Below are 26,534 nucleotides of genomic sequence, written 5' to 3'. Positions count from 1 at the left end.
CAGGAGGGAACTTCAGTCTCAGAACCCCGTCATACATGAGGTTCCATAGCACCGGGCCTAGGATCGAGCTCTGTGGGACTCCGGCGGTAATCGGAACCCTTTTCTGACCGGCATCGGTCTCGTATAGCAGTACGCGGTCCTGGAAAAAAAATTTCCAGGATCCGGTACAGACCCACCGGTAGGCTAAGCCGGTGTAACGAGAGCGTGATGGCATCCCAGCTTGCGCTGTTGAATGCGTTCTTCACGTCAAGTGTCACTAACGCACAGTATCGAATACCTCGCCTTTTCCGTTGGATCGCTATCTCGGCAGTATTTATCACTGAGTTGAGAGCGTCCACTGTGGACTTACCCTTCCGAAAGCCAAACTGGTTGCTTGACAGGCCGTCCGTACCTTCCACGTACGGGGTTAGCCTGTTGAGGATGATCCTCTCAAGCAGTTTGCCAGTCGTGTCGATCAGACAGATTGGTCTGTACGCCGATGGGTCGCCTAGCGGCTTCCCGGGCTTTGGCAACAGCACCAATTTCTGCCTTTTCCATCTATCGGGGAAACGGCACTAGTCAAGGCATCTCTGCATAGCTAGCCTGAACATGTTCGGGTTCGCTATGATCGCTGCCTTGAAAGCGTTGTTTGGAACTCCATCCGGCCCTGGAGCTTTGTTCATTGCTAGGGATTTAGCCACTGCGAGTAGTTCTTCATTCGTCACTGGAGCCACCATTTCGGCCGTGCCCGTACTGTCTCGTAGTGCAGGTGGCCAGGGGCTTGTGGCTCGAGACGGGAAGAGTACTTCGATAATCGTTGCCAACCGGTCCGGAGACCGTTCTGGGGGTGAGGAGCCCCCTTTGGTCTTGGCCATCACAGTCCTGTAAGCGTCACCCCACGGATTCGCGTTGGCACTCTCACACAGGTTGTCGAAACACGCTCTCTTGCTGCTTTTAATGGCCTTGTTGAGGGCCAATTTCGCAGCTCGAAACACTTCACGGCGGTTCTCTCTTGCATCCTCGGTGCGAGCTCTTTGCATACTACGTCTAGCTCTGAGGCAAGCTGACCGTAGAGCTGCAATCTCGGCACTCCACCAGTATACTGGGCATCTGCCGTTTCTTAGCAGTGTTTTTCTCGGCATAGTGGCGTCGCACGCGCGTGATAGAACAGCTACCAGCGCATCCCCGCTTAGACTGTCGGTGTTGGACTCCAGTCCCAGGGCCGCGGTGAAAGCTTCGCTGTCGAAGTGATTGGACTTCCACCCGCGTACCTGACAGGGATCTTCCGCCCGCCCTGTACCTTATAGAGTGGCACGATTGAGAGCGAACCAGGTGATAGGGTGAGCACCCAAGTCAGCCTCACATGGTATGGGTGGGGCGAGCACAAAAGTAAGCTTAGCAAGGAATGAGTAAGGTGAGCACACAAGTCAGCCTCGCAAGGAACGAAAAAGGTGAGCACAAAAGTCAGCCTCATGTGGGAGTGTTTGAGAGTGAATCAAAGTGCGATTGAGAGAGCACCCAAGTAAGCCTCATACAGGACGTATGAACGCGTGAGTGAGAGTGAATGAGTACATTTAGTATAGCCATCCCCCCAGAAGTAATACCGAGAGGTAGTTCCTGGGAGGAACGATGGCGGAGCCCAATGGAGTTTAGTCGGTATTAATGGCAGCGTCACCATTCGAGCCCGATACGCCCCCAGTGCACCCCGTGCGGTAGATTGGACCCTACCAATAACACGTGTACTGGGCTAGGACGTAAAGGTCTTCTCCATTGTAAAAAAAACATACATACACACAGATATTTTGCAATCTCGGCGAAATGAGTTGAATGTTATATGAGACTCGGCCCTCCGGGCCACGGTTCGAAAGTCGGTTTTTGGAGCAATTGAATAACCTTTCTATATGAGAAAGGCAAAAGAATAATATTTAATTAGCTTAATCAGCATGAGTTCAATGTTATCTTCATGTGTTTATATTTTGAAATGTTGGTGGAATGGGTTTGAAAGTGGAGGGAATGGGGGGTTAGTAGAGTGGGAGTGGAGGATGCGTCAGAAATCCTTCATCTTATTTCGGTATACGGGGTGGATGAAGAAAATGCGCGCGTGAGGGTGGTCCAAGGGGAGGGGAGTGATGAAGGAGGGAGGTGTAAGGGCAAGGGGGGGGGAGGGGCGGCGACGCAATACTCAACTGCATATTTTGCCTTCCATTTGAGACTTTGTTTGAGAAAATCGGTTCAGTCATCACCGTAGAACCGATGTGACTTTAATATGCCCGGAATTCCGGACTTCCGGAATCGTTCATAGTGGACAATATATTCGAAGAATGTTTGATTGGCAATCAGTGATCTAGATCTGCGCTTAGAAGTAATTTGGCGACCATTTCAATAGTTTTTAGCCTCTGAGGTATTACGATTGTACCGATTTATATGGGAAATTCCAGTGTATCCTTGCCAACACCCCTGTAACTCCGGAAGCAAGAGTCAGAACCGAATGAAATTCAGCAGCAGTCAATGGTATTACTGTATCTTTCATTTGAAATCAATTGCAAAAATCGGTAGAAATCAATTTGCAAAAATCGGTAGAGAATTCGTTGGGGAATGGGTGTGATATTAGCTTAGGAGCTTGGCGTGTTCCCCGGGGGCGTCATGAACCGTCATAGGTGGCCAATGTGGTCAAAGCTGCTTTGATTGATCATTAGTGATCCAGACCCGCAAACTAGCGTAATGTTACATCATTTTTAATATGTTTTACATCATTTGAACATCACCACCAGTTTATATGGGAATTTGCTGTGTGACCGCATTCTTCAACCCGTAACTCCGGAACCGGAAGTCATATCAACTAAAAATTCAATAGCAGCTTATGGGAGCGTTATACCTTTCAGATGAAACTAAGTTTGCAAAAATCGGTTCAGCCATCTCTGAGAAAATTGAGTGAGTTTAAATGACACACACATACATACACACACAGATAGAGAAGCAGAAAGAGGTGCGACGAAAGCGCAACGAACCCCCCCACGAAGTAATACGATGACGTAGTTCCGTGGGGAAGAAGGGCGTAAAAAGTAAGGAATATTTTTAGTGGTTAGGCACGAACGTGAGTCGTGAGTCCCACACAGTGCCAATACACTACAGGCCAGGCTTTTGAAGCTTTTTTAACCTTACTATAAAAAAACCTGTTTTAATCCACCTAGAGGTGCAATTGTGCCTTTCTCATTTCTCCAAACTATGATTTAATAGCTGGTTCATACAATATAACATTATGGAAATGTCTTTCATTCTTATTAGGGGAGAGAGGGTAACAATGAAACACATTTTTTCTACAATTTAATTTTGATAATAATACATGTTATTCGTGTAATCAAAAGTGATACATAGTGCCACTATGTTGTTAACTAATCCCTCGGCATGATACTGTACCTTGATGTGGTCCGGGGGCTTTTCCACCAAAGCAGTATTACAGTGATTATATCACAGAAACTTGGGATACGAATATTTTCTTTTTAGTTAAGCTACATTGTGATCAATTTTAGTACTTAACTTGGCGACCTTTATTATCCACTGCCATGGTCAAATAATATACAATGTGGGTTTAGGGCCCAATTCTCTCTGCAAGCAAATTTCTTATTCTCTCATTTACACTATCAATCTCTCATTCGAAATGTACAAACGTGGCCTACACGATAACACAAACCTGGTCACAAATACGAACGCCCGCGTTCTCGCCAATATTCAAACATCCCGATTGATTAGGTGAACGTTGGAACCTAAGAACCTAAGCTCGCGTAATCATGAATCGGTCACGTCCGGAAGTCTCCGCCCTTGATCCTAGCAGCCCAAATTCATGCCGTTAGTTGGACCAATAGAAATAAAAACTAGATAAGACGTCCACGCGCGGTCATTGAAGAATACGCGAACATGCGAATGGCCACACGCTTACAAAAATAATGTGTCCACGCGAAGTTACATACTAGCACACGCGACAAAAACGTCCACATACAAACGCTCGAGTCCTTCGCGATCATCCACGCGCGACCACACTCACGATCTCGTAAAAAGTATAACACCCCGGTGACTAAGTGAATGGTTTAGCACTTTTAAATTAACAATCCCGGTCTCGAGAGTGAACCTCCAAATGCCCGTTTTCGCGCGATCATGCATCGGTTTCGTCCGGAATCCCCTATTCTAGGCCCTAGTAGCATAAGTCCAATGCCGTCAGGTCGACCAATCAAAAATATAATGCTCATATTCACTAAACTACATAAAAATCGAATGTATACACACAAAGTCACATACACGCGACAAACAAATATAAAAATGCTTGAGCCCTTCGCGACCATCCACGCAACCTATACTCGCGCTCTTCCAGACATTATAACATCTCGGTGATAATATGAACGTCTCAGCACTTGTAATCACTCAAATGCAGTCTTAAGCGTGAACCTACAGTCCCCCGCTCTCGCGCATTTATGAGTCGTTCACGTCCTGAAGTCTCTATCCTCGATTCCAGAAGTCTAGGTCCATGCCTTAATTGAATCAATTAGCTCTACAGCTCCAGTAAGACAACTCTCGAAAAAAATCGGCGCATTATTAATACTCAATAACAATACTAACTCTTCTTTTTATTTTATTTTTATTTATTTTCGGTCTCATGCGTTATATTCTTGTGATGACCTTTTCGAGCTCATACATCCAAGAAGAGCAACATTGCTGCCAACAATGATTCTTCTCTGCCATCAGACGTCGCCAGGTTTTAGAACGATGGAGATGTATTCTCATACTCGATGGAATCAGATAAGTAGGAACGATCAACAAACTGCAAGTAGTACACGTTTCTTATTTTAACAAATACAATAATATTCGTATTAAAATATTATTTACAGGCTCCACATATACCTCAACACAAACAAATACACAAATGCTTGACAGGTGACTGGGCCAAGTGCATTCACTCGTAGGATCTATCATTTCGATGATCGCCTCGATTCCACGAAACCAGTGCACAAGTAAACTGACATAAGCTAGTCTCATCTGGTGAATGCATGTAACCTGGAAACCCCAGACACGACAGGACGAGACGGACAGATTGGACTCGACGAGGCCTAGTTCAGAGTTTTTGGGCATTCTGCATTGCACGGTTAGTGACCTAAAAAAGAAACATTCGGCATGTTATTTTTCCTTTTATTACTATATCTTAAGTTAGGTTCATACTCATACTCACTAACACAATCAAGTGCATATTCTCTCATATACACTCACATCCAAAACGCACAAACGCCCCTAACTTTCGCGATAACACAAACCTGGTCAAAACGCGAACTTACATTACAATTTCAATCATCCACACACACCTACGCTCGCAATTTCGCCAACATTAAAACACCCCCTTACTTAAGTGAACTTTTCAGCACCTATAACTTTACAACCGCGGTCGCAAGCATTAACCCACCACTCGCGCGATCATAGACCGGCTACGTTCGGAATTCTCTACTCTCGACTCATGCCTTCAGTTGGACCAATCAAGAATGATGCTCATATTCGCCAGACAACACGTTCCTCTACCATACACTAAAAATTAATTATCATATTCACGGTCCGCGCGCGATCGTTCAAGAATACACGTGAATATGCGTTTACTAGTTGTGTGGTGGTGTGGTCGCCGGGGGCTCGAGCGTTTGAGTGCTGGCGTGTCTCTGACTTTGCGTGCGTGGATTCGATTTTAGATTCGTGTGGCCACACGAATCTAAGATCGAATCTGTGCGCGCGGGGTTGGAGACGCGCTGGCATTCAGGTGCTCGAGCCTTTGGCGATCGCACTGTTGCACAATTGGTAAACGCCCCCGCTAACCCAGACAGATATGCACTCCTGGACTCGAACGCTAAAAACCACACCTTCCACGCATACACAACCCAGGACTGAACATTAGATTCATACATACAAAGCAACAAGTAATAATTACAGGTATTCGTCTGGCAACCGGGGGAAGTACATTTCAAACGCAGAACTTATCATTTCAATGATGGCCTTGGATCTGCGTTGCCTGTGTTCAAGGCACCATAGCTTTGTCCGTCAGGTCAAGGATGTATGAAACCCGCTAGCCACCACCCTCGGCCCTAGCTGCCCATAAAGGGATAAAAAAAAAAAAAAAAAAAAAAAAAAAATTAATTTTGATAATAATACATGTTATTCGTGTAATCAAAAGTGATACATAGTGCCACTATGTTGTTAACTAATACATATATTTTTTCCAGCTGGTAAAATTCACGGGAAATAACATTTTTTGGATAATAAACAGTTGGTGGTAAAATGTATCAGTGTGCCCCATGGGTAGGAACTATGAAACACGATGTCGTCTATAGTGAAATATTCTACTTATAAATTTTATTCTTTTGTTGTGACGAAGAATGATCCTAACGCTTTGAATTAAAGTTATATTGAGGCGAAAATCGTTTGTTTACGAAAGAATCCACTATATCATCGCGTAACATCGAACCACCATATATGCATATTAGCTGCAATCCTGAAATAAGAGACAATTTCTACAAAATTTGGCCAAATTTACTAATTTTGCGCTATATGAGTAGTATTTACTGTGGAAAATCGGAACCCATTGACATTTTGAGACAGACCACAAAAACCAACAAAAATCACTGTTCCCCATACGCCATCGATTCACAGTTACCCAATGGGTCTATTCATGAAAATTGTGAAATTACACAGAACCATGAGTAGTTACCAAAAAACTTTGTTCGCGACAAATGTTGAGCATAAAATTTGTAATTATTAGCAATAGACTAAACATTTATTCAATGAATGGTAATTCATAAAGATGGAATAATGTTTACCATTGCAAATTTACTCTGGCTATCACAAAACAAACAAATATCCATTAAAAGAAATAGAGTTATCAGATCTCTTCCAAAATATAGCAACACGTGTAAAGAATTAGAAATTGTGAAATATGAGGGAATGCGACGATTCCGATCATGCATTGTGATTTTATTGCGAATGTTTCATAGTTCCTGCTGATCCACTGTTACCCTCTCTCCCCTACACTTGATAAGAATATATAAGAGCACCATCGCGGTATCGGTTTGAATCGGAGTTTTCTATGTAATCGCACTCCACAACCCGTAACTCCGAAGCCGGAAGTCGGATGGAGATGGAATTTAATATTAGTTTCCGACGACGCAACACCTTTCATTTGAGACTAAGTTGATCAAATCGGTATAGCTATTTTCGAGAAACCAATATATCCGTTATTCTGAATTTGGATGCTTCCGGATCTGTCGATGGTGGCCAGTGTGGTCAACGAGACTTTGAATGACTGTTGGTGACCTAGATCTACAAATTCAACAGTTGTGTTTACATTTTGGAAAAAAAAATCACCTTTTTACATTCATCGCAGAATTCGTTAGAATCGGGATTTGCTGCGTGATCGTACGTATCACCCTGTAATTCAGGAACCAGAACTCGGATCCACACAAAATTCAACAGCAGGTGATGGACCTTTCTTTTAAAAACAAGTTTGTCAAAATCGGTTCAGAAAATTCCGAGAAACCGATGTGGAAAAATCAACAAATTTTGTTTTGTAACCATACTCTTCAACTCGTAATCCGGAACAAGATGTCGGTTGAAAATGAAATTCAATAGCAACCTATGGGAATATTATACCTTTCATTTGAATCTTAGTTTGTAAAAATCGGTTCAGCCATCTCCGAGTAACCGATGTGGACCTTTTGTTAACAAATTCGCACATACACACACACATACATACATGCATACATACATACATACATACATACATACATACATACATACATACATACATACATACATACATACATATATACATACATACATACATACATACATACATACATACATACATACATACATACATACATACATACATACACACAGATATTTTGCGATCTCGGCGAACTGAGTCAAATGTTATATGAGACTCGGCCCTCCGGGCCTCGGTTAGAAAGTCGGTTTTTGGAGCAATTGCAGGTTATGCAATTCAATATGAGAAAGGCAAAAGAATAATATTTAATTAGCTTAATCAGCATGAGTTCAATGTTATCTTCATGTGATTATATTTTGAAATGTGGTGGAATGGGTTTGAAAGTGGAGGGAATGGGGGTTAGTAGAGTGGGAGTGGAGGATGCGTCAGAAATCCTTCATCTTATTTCGGTATACGGGGTGGATGAAGGAAATGCGGAAGTGAGGGTGGTCCAAGGGGAGGGGAGTGATGAAGGAAGGAGGTGTAAGGGCAAGGCGGGGGGAGGGGCGGCGACGGAATACTCAACTGCATATTTTGCCTTCCATTTGAGACTTGGTTTGAGAAAATCGGTTCAGTCATCACCGAAGAACCGATGTGACTTTAATTGTAGAATATGCCCGGAATTCCGAACATCCGAAATCGTCGATAGTGGACAATATATTCAAAGAATGTTTGATTGGCAATCAGTGATCTAGATCTGCGATTAGAAGTAATTTGGTGACCATTTCAATAGTTTTTAGCCTTTGAGGTATTACGATTGAACCGATTTATATGGGAAATTCCAGTGTATCCTTACTTACACCCCTGTAACTCCGGAAGCAACAGTCAGAACCGAATAAAATTCAGCAGCAGTCAATGTTATTACTGTATCTTTCATTTGAAATCAAGTTTGTAAAAATCGGTAGAGAATTCGTTGGGGAATGGGTGTGATATTAGCTTAAGAACTTGGCGGGTTCCCCAGGGGCGTCATGAACCGTCATAGGTGGCCAATGTGGTCAAAGCTGCTTTGATTGATCATTAGTGATCTAGATCCGCAAACTAGAGTAATGTTACATCAATTTTAATATGTTTTACATCATTTGAACATCATGGTGGTACCAGTTTATATGGGAATTTGCTGTGTGACCGCACTCTTCAACCCGTAACTCCGGAACCGGAAGTCGGATCAACTAAAAATTCAATAGCAGCTTATGGGAGCGTTATACCTTTCAGATGAAACTAAGTTTGCGAAAATCGGTTCAGCCATCTCTGAGAAAATTGTGTGAGTTTAAATGACACACACACATACACACACACACATACACACACACATACATACACACACAGACATTTGCCGATCTCGACGAACTGAATCGAATGGTGTATGACACTCGGCCCTCCGGGCCTCGGTTAAAAAGTCGATTTTTACAGTGATTGCATAGCCTTTCTTTATATGAGAAAGGCAAAAATACAAACACAGACATTTGCCGATCTCGACGAACTGAATCGAATGGTGTATGACACTCGGCCCTCCGGGCCTCGGTTAAAAGGTCGATTTTTACAGTAATTGCATAGCCTTTTTTATATGAGAAATGCAAAAATCAACCCCCCCCCCACTTGAGAATTTTCTGCGCACGGGCCTGATGGAGAAAGGCATAAACTGATTGAGTAGAAAAGTAGGTAGTCTTGAGAAAGAAAGACTGATTGTCGAAAAAATATAGGTAGTCTTGAGAATGACTGATCGAGTAAAACATATAAGTAAGATTGTTGTTGTTGGGTAAACCAGGAGCTATCAAGATTCCGATCAAACGAAGGACTGGGATTAAGAAATTTTTTGAAGCCATCTTAAATTTCACCCAGAGACTGTTTTTACGAATTCTCGAATAATAAACGAATTAAATTATCAAAGCGGAAAGTTCTTACGCATTTTTATTATTCCGCAAAAAGTTAACAAACTTTACATTATTTTTGGCCAAAACATAATTCTTTTCCAATCTATCATTTTTTTCAGTGAAAAAAGATGCAAGCCGAAAACGTCGGGTAACTACTTACCCTCAAAAGTCAATTGAAGAGTACATTTACAAAGATGCACTGGATCTTGAATGCCATCAACGCCTTCCTGTTTTGTTCTGTAGTTTTTACTATAATCCTAACACGCCTTCGTCGTTTTGTGCACAGCCATCGTTCCTGAATATGAAGTTTTACGGTCATAATGATATTATGCTTGGTGAGTTCTTAGAACGCTATTGTTTTCGTAGCTCTTATATTTGTAAATCATGTAACGTGCCGATGATGGATCATATACGACGATATGTACACTCGCAAGGCTGCGTTCATGTGAAGCTTTGTGAAGACGTAAACAAGGTAGACACTGGGACAATATTACTTACATCAAAATGCACAATTTGTAACCAAGCTACTAAGCCTGTACCAATGTCCAATGACACGTGGTGTTATTCTTTTGCCAAATACCTGGAGCAACTTTTTCATGGACATTCATACAAACGAAGGGAAATGGTCGACCAAACAAACTGCAAACATTCCTTACACCGCGATTATGTACACAATTTTTCATATATGGGAATCGTTGCCAGTTTCATGTACTGTTCAGTCAATATATGGGAAATCAGTCTACCTACTATGATAGTACAATTAGAACCACCGAAAGTCTGCGATAGTAAAAAAATAGTTGAGGAAGTGAAAAATTTCGCAATTAAAGGATATGAGATATATGCAAAAATATTCGATAAGTTAGCAGATCTTTCGGTCGACACTGATACATTTGCGAAACTGAAGAAGAAAGCAAACCAAGATCAAATGTTTTTTAAACAACGGGTTGAATCAGTTCAAACCTTGTTAACAGAGACGAGCATATCGACAGAAGATGTTGATGATGCGATGTTGTTGCTAAAGAAGACTCTGGCAGAAACAATGGACGATTGGGAACCAAAATTGCATGAAATAATGATGCAATGCAGATCAAACCCACCAAAAGCAGATGTGCTAAGCATTGATAATGGCACTATTGTTACGGAAGATTTGGATTTGGCCAAAGAGGAAGATCCTACATCTTTCAACAAGTCCCTTGATGGGGCACTTGGTACCAATGATTCAAATATCGAAGCATCTTCATCAGAATCTATTACCGAGAACATTAAATTGGAAGACAAAACTGCAAAAGAGTACGACAAAAAAGGTGTGAAAAGTTTGTTTAGTCAATTATTATCTTCGGCAGAAAATCCACACATTTTAAATTCACCTTTACCAACAAACGAGCATCACAATCTCAGTTCGGGTTTGTTTCCTGTTATGGTAGATGATCAGGACCTATCATCTTGTATTGCATATAGCTTAATATCACCCGAATACAAAAAATCGTTGGATAATCTGTTTGATGGCAATGCCGTCGAACACAGCCCACATTTAAAACGAAAGTCATTGGATGCTGGGTAATTTATCGTCTTATTATTGACTTTATCATTTCAATATGCTCTTATATATATTTTTGTAGATCTGCAACTGAAATAGATGATAGTGGACTGATCAAAGCAGATAGTGCAGATAGCAAGAAAAATAAAACTGGTTCTCACATAGAAATTCATTTTCAGGTAAATTTGATCCTCATTATGGCTATATATTTGTTTTTTTTCGAATAGTATATATTTTTTAGATTACATTACATTTCTAGTCTCTCTCTCTCTCTCTCTCTCTCTCTCTATATATATATATATATATATATATATATATATATATATATATATATATATATATATATATATATATATATATATATATATATATATATATATATATATATATATATATATATATATATATATATATATATATATATATATATATATATATATATATATATATATATATATATATATATATATATATATATATATATATATATATATATATATATATATATATATATATATATATATATATATATATATATATATATATATATATATATATATATATATATATATATATATATATATATATATATATATATATATATATATATATATATATATATATATATATATATATATATATATATATATATATATATATATATATATATATATATATATATATATATATATATATATATATATATATAATATATATATATATATATATATATATATATATATATATATATATATATATATATATATATATATATATATATATATATATATATATATATATATATATATATATATATATATATATATATATATATATATATATATATATATATATATATATATATATATATATATATATATATATATATATATATATATATATATATATATATATATATATATATATATATATATATATATATATATATATATATATATATATATATATATATATATATATATATATATATATATATATATATATATATATATATATATATATATATATATATATATATTCATTTTATTTTATTTATCATCTGACCTGGTTGGTCTTAATGAATGTGGGGATGGGGAAAAGCCAACTTGAGTGAAACATTAACTCTTCTCAAATTGGCATAGAATCCCATATCTTTTCAATTGAATACACAATACATAACTTAACAATAACAATAATAACTTAACAATAAAAATAAAAGAAAAAAAAATGTAACAAAACAGGCTAATACAAAAAGTAAAGAAAAAGTAAAAAAAACCCGTTTTAATCCACCTAGAGGTGCAATTGTGCCTTTCTCATTTCTCCTAACTATGATTTGATAGCTGGTTCGTACAATATAACATTATGGAAATGTCTTTCATTCTTATTTCACTTGGTAAGTATATATAAGAGCACCTTTTTGCATTCATCGCGGTATCGGTTTGAATCGGAGTTTTCTATGTGATCGCCGTAACTCCGGAGCCGGAAGTCGGATGGAGATGGAATTTAATATCAGTTTCCGGGGACGCAACACCTTTCATTTGAGACTAAGTTGATCAAATCGGTCTAGCCATTTTCGAGATACCAATATAACCGTTATTCTGAATTTGGATGCTTCCGGATCCGTCGATGGTGGCCAGTGTGGTCAACGAGACTTTGAATGACTGTTTGGTGACCTAGATCTACAAATTCAACAGTTGTGTTTACATTTTGGAGAAAATTTCACCTTTTTTCATTCATCGCAGAATTCGTTAGAATCGGGATTTTCTGCGTGATCGCACGTATCACTCTGTAATTCAGGAACCAGAACTCGGATCCACACAAAATTCAACAGCAGCTGATGGACCTTTCTTTTAAAATCAAGTTTGTCAAAATCGGTTCAGAAAATTCCGAGAAACCGATGTGGACAAATCAACAAATTTTGTTTTGTAACCATACTCTTCAACTCGTAATCCGGAACAAGATGTCGAGTAAAAATGAAATTCAATAGCCACCTATGGGAATATTATACCTTTCATTTGAATCTTAGTTTGTAAAAATCGGTTCAGCCATCTCCGAGAAACCGATGTGGACATTTTGTTAACAAATCCACACATACACACATACATACATACATACATACATACATACATACATACATACATACATACACACATACATACACACAGATATTTTGCGATCTTGGCAAACTGAGTCGAATGTTATATGAGACTCGGCCCTCCGGGCCTCGGTTCGAAAGTCGGTTTTTGGAGCAATTGCATAACCTTTCTATATGAGAAAGGAAAAAGAATAATATTTAATTAGCTTAATCAGCACGAGTTCAATGTTATCTTCATATGACTATATTTTGAAATGTTGGTGGAATGGGTTTGAAAGTGGAGGGAAAGGGGGGGTAGTAGAGTGGGAGTGGAGGATGCGTCAGAAATCCTTCATCTTATTTCGGTATACGGGGTGGATGAAGGAAATGCGGGCGTGAGGGTGGTCCAAGGGGAGGGGAGTGATGAAGGAGGGAGGTGTAAGGGCAAGGCGGGGGGAGGGGAAGCGACGCAATACTCAACTGCATATTTTGCCTTCCATTTGAGCCTTGGTTTGAGAAAATCGATTCAGTCATCACCGATGAACCGATGTGACTTTAATTGTGGAATATGCCCGGAATTCCGGACTTCCGGAATCGTCGATGGTGGACAATATATTCAAAGAATGTTTGATTGGCAATCAGTGATCTAGATCTGCGATTAGAAGTAATTTGGCGACCATTTCAATAGTTTTTAGCCTCTGAGGTATTACGATTGTACCGATTTATATGGGAAATTCCAGTGTATCCTTACTAACACCCCTGTAACTCCGGAAGCAAGAGTCAGAACCGAATGAAGTTCAGCAGCAGTCAATGGCATTACAGTATCTTTCATTTGAAATCAAGTTTGTAAAAATCTGTAGAGAATTCGTTGTGGAATGGGTGTGATATTAGCTTAGGAACTTGGCGGGTTCCCCGGGGGCGTCATGAACCGTCATAGGTGGCCAATGTGGTCAAAGCTGCTTTGATTGATCATTAGTGATCCAGAACCGCAAACTAGAGTAATGTTACATCAATTTTAATATGTTTTACATCATTTTAACATCATGGGGGTACTAGTTTATATGGGAATTTGCTGTGTGACCGCACTCTTCAACCCGTATCTCCGGAACCGGAAGTCGGGTCAACTAAAAATTCAATAGCAGCTTATGGGAGCGTTATACCTTTCAGATGAAACTAAGTTTGCGAAAATCGGTTCAGCCATCTCTGAGAAAATTGTGTGAGTTTAAATGACACACACATACACACACACACATACATACATACACACACAGACATTTGCCGATCTCGACGAACAGAATCGAATGGTGTATGACACTCGGCCCTCCGGGCCTCGGTAAAAAGGTGGATTTTTACAGTGATTGCATAGCCTTTCTTTATATGAGAAAGGCAAAAAACATATATAGAAGAAAAGCAGCAAATAAAACTACAGATTAAAAAGTCGTCGGTAAATAACTGTCAAGTCAGAGGCTCCTTAGCAGCCGGTTCTTGAAAGCGGTGGATGACACTGTTAAGTAATTAATATTTTGAAAATGAATTTTTGTTACAATTTGTTATCACCTAGCAGTAGGGTTACTACGCCTATAAAATGAATTCTATTTATACATTAACTAATACCAAGAGAATAAATAAATATGCATGAACTTCCGGATTGGATTATAGGATAGTGAACTCTAAACGTATAAAATAGTGAACTCTAACACACTCAATCAGTAGCAATTAAGATCTCGATCAAATAGAACGTGTTTTTCATATCGCCGTATTCACAAGCGTCGTGCCTTGTCCGAAATCCACGCGGAAGAACAAAGAAAATCCTTCTCGTCGCTGCACTCTTTTTTTATTAAATCAAACAGTGGTGCCGAAACCCGGGAATCGTGTCGCCGGAAAGTATCTCGTATCGTCTCGCAGTGCAGAACCAACATCGTATCGACCCGTTCCTGCGCGATCAAGCACGAAACGGCCTACATCTGTAACGTGTTCGGAAAATTCGGAAGCCACCTGTAGGAAAATCATCTCGTCTCGTGAGGAACGCTCCATCGTGTCACAAGGAACGACGCCGTACCTCAGAAGCTTCTCGCAACGTAGCCATAACATCCATAGTGAGGAAGGAAGGAGCACGTGTTACCGATTTGCAACCCGCCATCTTGACCGCCTCTCTGTAAGACCATTGTGTTGTGGAACACAGTGTAATTAGTCCCAGCATCCAAGGTACGTAATTTTCACAATTCCCTCGATATTGTATCGCAGTTTTGGCCAGATGACTCCCAAAAAGAAGAGTCGGCCTGCCGTAAATCGGTTGAAGGTTCTAAATCGCAAACAAGCAACCATCTTAGGCTCGGCTAATTTAATTAAATCATTCAATGATGAATTTCAACCCGCACAAAGTCTCCAAGTACGAGTGCGACTAGATTTATTAGATGATTTGTGGAAGCAGTTTTCAGAGGTACAAGATGAAATTGAATCATTAGAGGCCTTTGACGAACATGCTGAGGTAGAGTTATCCGAAGAACGAATCGCGTTCCATAACATGTATGTTGAACTTAAATCGTCTTTGGTTGGAAAATTGCCTTGTGAAAATGTCCGTAACCTTCCACGGGAATCTCCAAACCCTGGTCAAGTTACCCAATCCGGCTGCTTGCCCGAAATTAAGATTCCGGAGTTTGATGGCAACCCGGAGGATTGGATAGAATTTCGGGACGTCTTTAAATCGCTAGTTCATGGCAATATGCAACTAACACCAGTACAAAAATTACACTATCTCAAGGCATCGCTCAAATGTGAAGCACAGCGTATTATCTCGTCTCTTGAAATGTCAGCAGACAATTATTTAATAGCATGGAGGTTATTGGAGAAACGGTACAATAACCCGAACCTCTTGATAAAACGACACCTCGCCGCGTTATTCTCGATCCCCGCGTTGAAACGTGAGTCCGCTACCAGTTTGTCGGCACTGGTAGATCAGTTCGATCGTCATGTCAGCATTCTTAACCAGTTAGAGGGAATGGAACAACACTGGAATTCAGTGCTTGTCGAAGGGCTGAGTCGCCGTTTAGATCCCAACACACTGAGAGAATGGGAGAATATGTGTAACGAAGAAGAAAGACCAATCTATGATAAGCTAGTCGCGTTCATTCGAAAGCAAGCCAGGACGCTTCAATCGGTGAAGCTGTCGCAAATTGAACCATCCGCGCACGAAATTAAACCAGTCCAAAAATCAAAATCGTCTTCTAGTTTCGTGATTTCTGAGCCATCCAATAAATGCCCTATGTGCAAGCAGGGTCATCCTATTTATCGATGTGATCAGTTTAAACGGTTGTCACCAAAGGAAAGGTTTAATGTGGCAAAAAGGCATAAATTGTGTATCAATTGTTTGAACGGTTATCATTTTGCGAAAAACTGTAACTCAATTTGTTGTAGTGTTTGTACTAACCGTCATCATACCATGTTACATTTACCAGCTAGCCCAGAACAAACGTCGAATACTGGTGCGAGTGCTAATTCCTTTATGGTAACTTGTGACTCACATGCAAACGAGTTTGAGTTATCTCAGTCACTGAATACACCACACGCTTATCAAAAGTGCCAATCGCAATCGGTCTCGTCGCATTCGCCGGTATCCACACAATCGTTTTGTGCACTTCTTCCGAATGATGGTAAACGCGAAAATGTTCATGGGGAACTAGGGCAAGCAATCGAGCCAGTTGCCAAATCGTTTAAGTCGCATCCATTACGAGAGGGATGTGAAGTTTTCTTAGCTACCGCGGTGATTAAAATAAAGGATGTTTCGGATTCGTTTAACTACGCGCGCGTTGTGTTGGATAATTGCTCGCAGTGCAATTTCGTATCGGAATCGTTAGTTAGAAAACTCGGGCTGAAACGCGTTAAAACCAACATGGATGTAGTTGGAATCGGGCATGGAAAGGTACACATCAATGAGATGGTGGATGTGAAGGTGGTTTCTCGTGTAAAGATGTTTAGCATAAATGCTAATTGCCTAGTAATATCGAAGATTCCGGCAGTGTTGCCTAGCAAAAATGTTGATATTAATGGGTGGAAGATCCCGAAAAACTTAGTGTTAGCCGACCCAAAATTCAATATTAGTACTGGGGTGGATCTATTACTAGGGGCTGAATTCTTCTTCCGTTTAATTGAAAGTGGTAATTACAACTTAGCTGATGGTTATCCATCCTTACAGCGAACCGCGTTCGGTTATATTGTGTCTGGAATGTATGCGTCGTCGGGAACAAGGCCGTCAATTTGCATTATCAGCACAGGAGCCACTCTCGATGGCATGCTGCAACGGTTTTGGGAACTGGATCGCATAAATGAGAATCCAGCACTAACACCCGAAGAACAACGATGTGAAGATCATTTTCAGAGAACTGTTTCTCGCGATTCGTCTGGTCGATACGTAGTGCAGATGTCGGTGAGAGAAGATCGTTTGCCACTGCTTGGCAATAGCTACCCGATCGCTGAACGAAGGATTCAATCCGTTGAGCGTCGCTTTCGATTGGACCCGCGCTTTCATGAAGAATACCGTCGGTTTATGGAGGAATATTCTCGTCTCGGACATATGGAAACCGGTTTTCGCTCAGGTAAACTTTCTTTCTTTTTACCACATCATGCTATCCAGCGTCCCGATAGTTCTTCGACCAAAACTAGGGTTGTATTTGATGCATCGTGCAAGGGATGCAATCAGCTCTCTTTGAATGACGTGCTTTACGCTGGACCAACGGTACAGCCTCCGCTTTTAGCTATCGTACTAAATTTTCGAATGCCAAAATTTGTATACATTGCGGACATTGAAAAAATGTTTCGACAAATATTGGTACACCCAAATGATCGTAACTTGCTTCAAATTATCTGGAGAAATGATTTTTCGTCTCCCCTTCAAACCTATCGTTTAACTACAGTAACTTATGGTACAAACTGTGCTCCGTTCCAAGCTACGCGCGTGTTAAATCAGCTTGCAGAAGATGAGGGAGCAAGGTTTCCTCTCGGCGCGAAAATCTTAAAGACTCGAACATATGTCGATGATACGTTGGCAGGTGATGACGAGTTAGAAACGGCAGTGGAATCTACTATTCAATTGAACAATTTGCTTCGACTGGGGGGTTTTACTCTCAGGAAATGGTGTAGCAATGACTCTCGAGTGTTACAGTTAATAGAACCAGACCTAATAGAAATGCCAGATCAAGTTGAAATCGACAAATCAAACGCGGTGAAAACCCTCGGTCTTTTGTGGAATCCTCTGAATGATCAGTTTTATTTTAAAATTCCAACACTTCCATTGTTAAGCACAATTACCAAAAGGGTGGTAGTGTCGGAAATGGCTCAATTATTTGACCCGTTAGGGTTGGTGGGTCCAGTTATTGTTCGAGCAAAAATATTTGTACAACAGTTATGGGCAAAATGTTACGAGTGGGATGAGCAATTACCTGATACTGATTCATCGTGGTGGTGTGAATATAGAACACAAATACCTAACCTTGCAAAATTAATAGTTCCTCGACGTGTGATAAATAATCGAACCTACTCTTTACATTGTTTTTGCGATGCTTCTGAACGAGCATACGGTTGTTGCATGTATGTAGTATCCGCCGATGATAAAGGGAATATGTGTAGCAACCTTCTGATCGCTAAATCGCGTGTGTCTCCATTGCGAGGCATGACCGTGCCTCGATTGGAGCTTTGTGCAGCTTTATTGGGGAGTCAACTTGTAGAACAAGTTTTAAATATAACAGATTTTTCTGGTGATGTAACACTTTGGACCGATTCCACAATAGTGCTGCATTGGATAAACTCACCCCCTCCTATTTGGAAAATTTTTGTTTCTAATCGTATTTCGGAAATCCAAAGGATTTCAACGGGACACCAGTGGCGGCATATCTCGTCCGAACTGAATCCAGCTGATAGAATTTCCCGTGGGTTGAGTCCGTTGCAAATTCTTACTGATAAACTTTGGTTACATGGTCCTTGTATTATCCTTCAACCAAAGGAACTGTGGCCAACAATACAATTGGAAGGCTTTCCGAATGAGACAATGGCTATTGAACGTCGTCCTGTTGTAGCACTAGTTACAACCCAAGTAGTTGATTCAGATAATGATATTTTTCACAGGTTTTCGGAACTCTCTAAGTTGCTGAGAGTTACTTCCTATTGCTATCGTTTTGCTAGAAATTGCACTGTGCCACAAAATCAACGAAATTTTCGATCGCTAGAGTGGCCAGAAATAAACAACACGCTCAAATCTCTGATAAGGGTCGCGCAAACTGAGTCGTTCCCTGGGGCAGTTGAAAAATTGCAAGGTAACGATGGGAAACATCTGAGCAATGCTGAATTAAACTTCAAATCTCTGATCAAGGGTCTGAATCTTGTTTTGGATGATCTGGGACTAGTGAGGATTAAGGGCAGATTAGAAAATTTGAATGCTCCTCTGGATATAAGGCGTCCTATATTGTTACCAGCAGGTCATCAGTTAACGACATTGATTGCACGGTCAATCCACCTGCAAACCTTGCATGGAGGGCCAACGTTACTCCTATCTACAATGAAACAACGTTTTTGGCCATTGCGTGGGAGAAACTTGGCACGAAAAATCGTTAGAAATTGTGTACAATGTTTTCGATGCAATCCTCGCTTCCAGCATCAGATCATGGCTCCTCTTCCAAAGGTAAGAATTACTCCAGCACGGGTATTTTCTAAATCAGGATTAGACTATTGTGGACCATTTCTTGTACGTCCACTGTCGGGTCGAGGTGCATCCGTGAAGATGTATGTGGCGTGCTTCGTTTGTATGGCAACGAAGGCAATCCACCTTGAAATTGTCCATGATCTTTCAGCGCAATCTTGTATCAACGCAATCAAGCGGTTTGTTGGTAGACGCGGTCGGGTCACGGATTTATATTGCGATAATGCAACCGCTTTCATAGGAGCGGACCGCGAACTCAAGGAGTTGCGTCTGCAATACCTTCAACAGTTCAAATCAGAAACGTGGAATAACTTCTGTCTCGAACAAGGAATCGTGTTCCATCATATTCCAGCACGCTCTCCTCACTTTGGGGGACTTTGGGAGGCAGGAATCAAGTCCTTCAAGCATCATTTTCGACGTATACTGGGATACAAAGCGTTCCGTTTTGATGAAATGGGTACCGTGGTCATTCAAATCGAAAGCATCTTGAACTCGCGACCATTGACCCCTTTATCAAATGACGCCGATGATTTGACAGCATTGACCCCTGGTCACTTTATCATTGGGGAACCCATGTTTTCCATTCCTGAGCCAGATTTAACCAGTGAGAACTTCACCAGCCTTCGTCGTTTTCAGGAGATGAAGCGTACAGTTCAAGATTTTTGGAAACGATGGGGTCGCGACTATATCAGCCACCTGCACCAACGACCCAAGTGGCAAGACGAATCGATCATTCCCTTGAAAGAAGGCGTGCTAGTTTTGCTCAAACAAGACAACTTGCCGTCCCTTCAGTGGAATTTAGGACGGATCGTGGAAATCGCTCCCGGAAGCGATGGTCGAGTCAGAGTCGTCAAGGTGAGGACGGCAAGAGGGTTATTTACGCGAGCAATAACCGAAGTGTGCATACTTCCAATCGACGTTGCAGAGACCAAGGAGAATCTCGAAACCAGCGCGGCGGAGCAGAGGATCAGGCGAAAGGTTTCTCCAGTGCCAGACTGCTGAAATCCGAAGCAACTAAAACCAACTCAAGGAAAAATGTTGAAACTAATCGTTCAATAGAGGGCGGTGTTAAGTAATTAATATTTTGAAAATGAATTTTTGTTACAATTTGTTATCACCTAGCAGTAGGGTTACTACGCCTATAAAATGAATTCTATTTATACATTAACTAATACCAAGAGAATAAATAAATATGCATGAACTTCCGGATTGGATTATAGGATAGTGAACTCTAAACGTATAAAATAGTGAACTCTAACACACTCAATCAGTAGCAATTAAGATCTCGATCAAATAGAACGTGTTTTTCATATCGCCGTATTCACAAGCGTCGTGCCTTGTCCGAAATCCACGCGGAAGAACAAAGAAAATCCTTCTCGTCGCTGCACTCTTTTTTTATTAAATCAAACAGACACGTTGAAATCGAAATCCGTAAACACATCGTTGAATATGGCAGACATGAAACGAATCGGGTCATATAGAGAGTTCCTATGTTCCAACAGCCAAAAGTTTCGTTGACGGAGCACACGTTCTGGTGCATAGATGTTGAGTTGACCTAATAATTCCGGCGTATCTAACTCACCTAGAAGAATCTTAGCGACGAAAACAGCTTGGGCTACTCTCCTTCTCGTTTCAAGCGTGTGTAGACCTAATAATCTACAGCGGTCTTCGTACGGCGGAAGATTAATAGGGTCATGCCACGGAAGGCGTCTTAATGCATAACGAACGAATTTTCTTTGAATGACTTCAATTCTTGCTATCCATGTTGCTTGATACGGACACCATATTATGGAGTTAGATTCCAATATCGACCGTACCTATGCGCAGTACAGTGAGGGAAGACAAAGAGGGTCGTTAAATTCATTCGAAATTTTAAACATGAATCCCATCTGGCAGTTTGCCTTGTTAATCATATCATATTGCCTTGATAATCACTATATCAGTTGAAGTGAGGTCGGAAAGTGAGTGCAGAGTCCAAAGTGACTCCAAGGTCACACACATGTCGTACACGCTCAAGATGTTGATCTCCAATACAGTAGTCGTACGAAATTGGCTTGTGCTTGCGATGATACGATATTACACTGCACTTATGAATACTAATTGTAAGCGAGTTTAAGGAGCACCAGTCATTGAAAGTGTCCAAGAGCTGTTGTAAAGCTAAGCAATCCCTGATGCACTTGACGATCATGTATAATTTAACGTCATCAGCGTAGAATATACGACAACCCGGAGGTAATACCGTGGCTAGATCATTAATAAAGAGTGTGAATAAGAGTGGGCCCAAGTTACTTCCTTGGGGAACACCCGAGTTGTTCGTAAAAGGGGCAGAGAACACGCATCCAATTTTTACTACAAGTGTTCGATCTCTCAGATATGAATGGAGCCAACGGATCAGGTCAAGAGACACTCCTAATAACTTCAGCCGTTCCAAAAGTATTGCGTGATCAACTCTGTCAAATGCTGATTTCAAGTCGGTGTATACAGTGTCAACCTGAGCACCAGCGTCCATATTACGTAAGCAGAATGACACGAATTGAACGAGATTCGTGGAAGTTGATCTTTTTGGGATGAATCCGTGTTCATCAGGGGAAATGTAGCTTTGGCAGGATGCAGAGAGCACATCGTTCATTATGACCTCAAAAACTTTGGAGCAGGCACACAACGATGTAATTCCTCTGTAATTTTCAACATTACGGCGATCTCCTTTTTTGAATACAGGAAACATAATTGATCTTTTCCAGCTGGAAGGATAACGACACTGCCTGAAGGAACTGTTGAATAGAGTTGTCAACGGTAAAATTAGTACATTCGCGCATTTCTTGAGAACACATGAAGGTATGCCGTCAAGACCAGGAGTGACTGAATATTTTAGCTTGTTGATTGCTGCAATAACCTGCCGATCTGTAACAGTGAAACTTCTCAAAGGACAAATATTTAATGGAGTGTCTCTACAAGCGTGCGCTATTTGATCTGCAGATGAAATTGTTTCATTGAATGTGCTTTTAAAGTGAGTAGCGAATAGGCCACACTTCTCCGAAGCCAGATTGGCAGTCTGCTCCTGCAAAAACATATCAGTAGGTAAGCCGTTCTCCTTCCGCTTGGAGTTCACAAATTTCCAAAACTGTCGGGGATTACTGCGCAGGTTTGCTTGTGTTCGAATGGAGTACCGTTTGTACAAGAGAAGGTTATAAGATCGATAATTATTACTCGCTTGCGCAAAATGATATTTGGCGAAACGACAGCGTGTACGGCAATACAATCGAAGTGCCTTAGATCTGAGCCGTTTAAGATATCGTAGATGTGCATTACCCCACGGTGGCTTACGAGCTGGCCTACGCAAAGGAACATAATCAGTCATGAGAGCATTAATCACGGCAGTGAAATATTCAACGGCGGAGTCAATATCTTCCGTATCCTCAAGTGAATGCCAATCTGTATGAAGGAGTGCTGATGCAAGTCCCAAGAAATCAGCTCGGTGAAAGTCAAAACCAAGATCATTCGGGATATCCTCAAAAATAACAGGTTTTGGCAGACTGATAGTAACTTCAACTGGTGGATGATTTGCATCAATCACAGAGATGGATTCGGCAGGTTCGCGAATCTGACAGTCGGCAAGTGCAGTCTCATTCAATAAGATAAAGTCCAGGATACGACCATAACGGTTTTCCACGCTATTAAGTTGTGTGAGACAGTTGAAGCTGAATCCATCTAATAGCGCAGCGCAAGCGGTAGAAATGTAAGATCGAAGTACGTTGACTACTGGTGCGACATTGTCATGTGTGTCCCAAATGAGGCCAGACTGATTGTAGTCTCCAAACAATAATGTGCAGTCATTACTTCCAAGGCAAGAAAAAACAGCATCAATTGATCGCACATGGTTGTTTGCACTGACTAGATCACTCTTACGATCTGGTGGTAAGTAAATTACACCTATGCTGACAAAACGATCATGAACTTCAGTTTAACAAACAGCTGTTCAAGCGAAACATCAACAGGTGTTGGATCAACGAAACTATTCAATGCAGTAGATACGGCTATGAGTACGCCCCCTCCGCGTGATTTACGGCTGTTCACAAAACTGCGATCGTTTCTATAGACAGCATATGAATCACCAAAAAGCTGACGAGAATGAATTCTATCATCTAACCAAGTCTCGGTGAGAACAATTACATCGTAATGGGAGGAAGAGATTGCAATGAAAACTTCGTCGATTTTTGTGCGTAGGCCTCGGACGTTCTGGTAATAAATCGTCAGTTTACCATTCAAGTCTGCGTCGAGAGTCAATTCCTCAAATTCCCCCACATCACTCCAAAGATGATCACCTAACGGTGTAAGGCTGCAGGCTTGACCAAGCAGATCTGATGAAGCGACAAAGCTTTGATAATCGGATGACGTCACGCACGCCTGGAAGTTATCACTACTTAAAAGGCGAGCAGTACCAGTCGAAGCTTGAGCAGGACATATACTGCTGCAAATGTTACCTGACGGAGTAACGCTGCACACTGACGGAATAACGCTGCATGCTGACGGAGCAACACTGTATGCTGACGGAGTAACGCTGCACGCTGACGAAATAACGCTGCATGCTGACGGAGTAACGCTGTATGCTGACGGAGTAACGCTACACACTGACGGAATAACGCTGCATGCTTGAAGACCAAACGGATTCGATGAAGCGACGAAGTTTTGATAATCGGGTGACGTCACACACGCCTGGAAGGTACCATTACTTAAAAGGCGAGCAGTACCAGTTGAAGCTTCAGCAGGACATATACTACTGCAAATGTTACCTGACGGAGTAACGCTGCACACTGACGGAATAACGCTGCATGCTTGAAGACCAAACGGATTCGATGAAGCGACGAAGCTTTGATGATCTGATGATGTCACGCACGCCTGGAAGTTATCACTACTTAAAAGGCGAGCAGTACCAGTCGAAGCTTCAGCAGGACATATACTGATGCAAATGTTACCTGACGGAGTAACGCTGCACACTGACGGAATAACGCTGCATGCTGACGGAGTAACGCTGTATGCTGACGGAGTAACGCTGCACACTGACGGAATAACGCTGCATGTTTGAAGACCAAACGGATTCGATGAAGCGACGCAGTTTTGATAATCGGGTGACGTCACACACGCCTGGAAGGTACCATTACTTAAAAGGCGAGCAGTACCAGTTGAAGCTTCAGCAGCACATATACTGCTGCAAATGTTACCTGACGGAGTAATGCTGCATATTAATGGGATAATGCTGGATACTTGAAGACCAAACAGATTTGAAAACGTGTCGGGGCATTGAAAGATGGTGACAGCTGATGGATCGGCAGTTACGGGGTCGGACGGGGCTTCCACCGTGCGGATTTTAGTGCGTCCCGGCGAAGATAAGACTGCCAATTCTATTGACTGACACAAATTGAAGCGAGCTAACGTCCTTTACTCTGGGTACTAATTTAACTACATTGGGTGTTACGTTCGACAGATCGAGGCATTCACTAACCAGTGAGGCAATCTGGTTCTCTGTAGTAGCCGGATGAAAGGCAGATAGATATATCCAAAGCAACTGATCATCAGCACGACGGTTGAGATTCACAGTCTTGATCACATTTGGTGCCTTCGTACCTACATTATTCGTTACGGCGGGGAAGCTAAATGAATACCCATCGTTTGCTCTGCGACGTTTTGGTGTATTGATTGGTATATCGAAGCGATTTGCATTTGGCCAGGAAATCGGTGTAACAAAAGGAGAAGGCGCACTCGATTTGGGGTCTACTTTAGCAGTCAGTAATTCAAATCCTGAGCGCAATTTTTCTATCTCCGTTTGCATGGATTGAATAGCGGTAGGCAAATTTGCAAATTTGTCGTCGAAACTGGTCATCAATTTGCGAAAGTGCGCATTAGAGAAAAGAAGAGCCCAAATGTCGCACATCCACAATACGTTGTTTTTGTAATTCCTCATCTGGTCCAACAAAGAACCATCAACATTGGCACAAACTGCATGGAAGGTTACACCGCAGTAGCCCTTACATATTACTGCCTCTTTATCTTTCACGATATTCTGGCAGCGGTGACAAACCATGATGGTAATAAAGCCATATATATATATATATATATATATATATATATATATATATATATATATATATATATATATATATATATATATATATATATATATATATATATATATATATATATATATATATATATATATATATATATATATATATATATATATATATATATATATATATATATATATATATATATATATATATATATATATATATATATATATATATATATATATATATATATATATATATATATATATATATATATATATATATATATATATATATATATATATATATATATATATATATATATATATATATATATATATATATATATATATATATATATATATATATATATATATATATATATATATATATATATATATATATATATATATATATATATATATATATATATATATATATATATATATATATATATATATATATATATATATATATATATATATATATATATATATATATATATATATATATATATATATATATATATATATA

The 26,534-nt window shown here is 40.3% G+C and overlaps 1 protein-coding gene across 2 annotated transcripts in view; it reads left to right on the top strand.

Moving 5' to 3' along the window:
* The window catches only part of LOC131692063 (putative 1-phosphatidylinositol 3-phosphate 5-kinase), a 237,624-nt gene that overhangs the window by 89,456 nt on the left and 121,634 nt on the right, over window positions 1–26,534 (top strand). For both annotated transcript variants that reach the window (XR_009305905.1, XM_058978913.1), the window contains exons 6-7: window positions 9,756–11,193; window positions 11,256–11,352. Coding sequence is in view for 1 of the 2 variants with exons in the window: in XM_058978913.1 (XP_058834896.1) it covers window positions 9,756–11,193; window positions 11,256–11,352 (1,535 nt within the window). In the remaining variant the exon portion in view is untranslated. The remainder of the gene's footprint in view (window positions 1–9,755; window positions 11,194–11,255; window positions 11,353–26,534) is intronic.

Source organism: Topomyia yanbarensis, chromosome 3 (assembly GCF_030247195.1).
Source record: "Topomyia yanbarensis strain Yona2022 chromosome 3, ASM3024719v1, whole genome shotgun sequence".
NCBI lineage: Eukaryota > Metazoa > Arthropoda > Insecta > Diptera > Culicidae > Topomyia > Topomyia yanbarensis.
The sequence above is the reverse complement of the archived record's forward strand: the minus strand, read 5'-3'. Positions and strand labels throughout refer to the sequence as shown.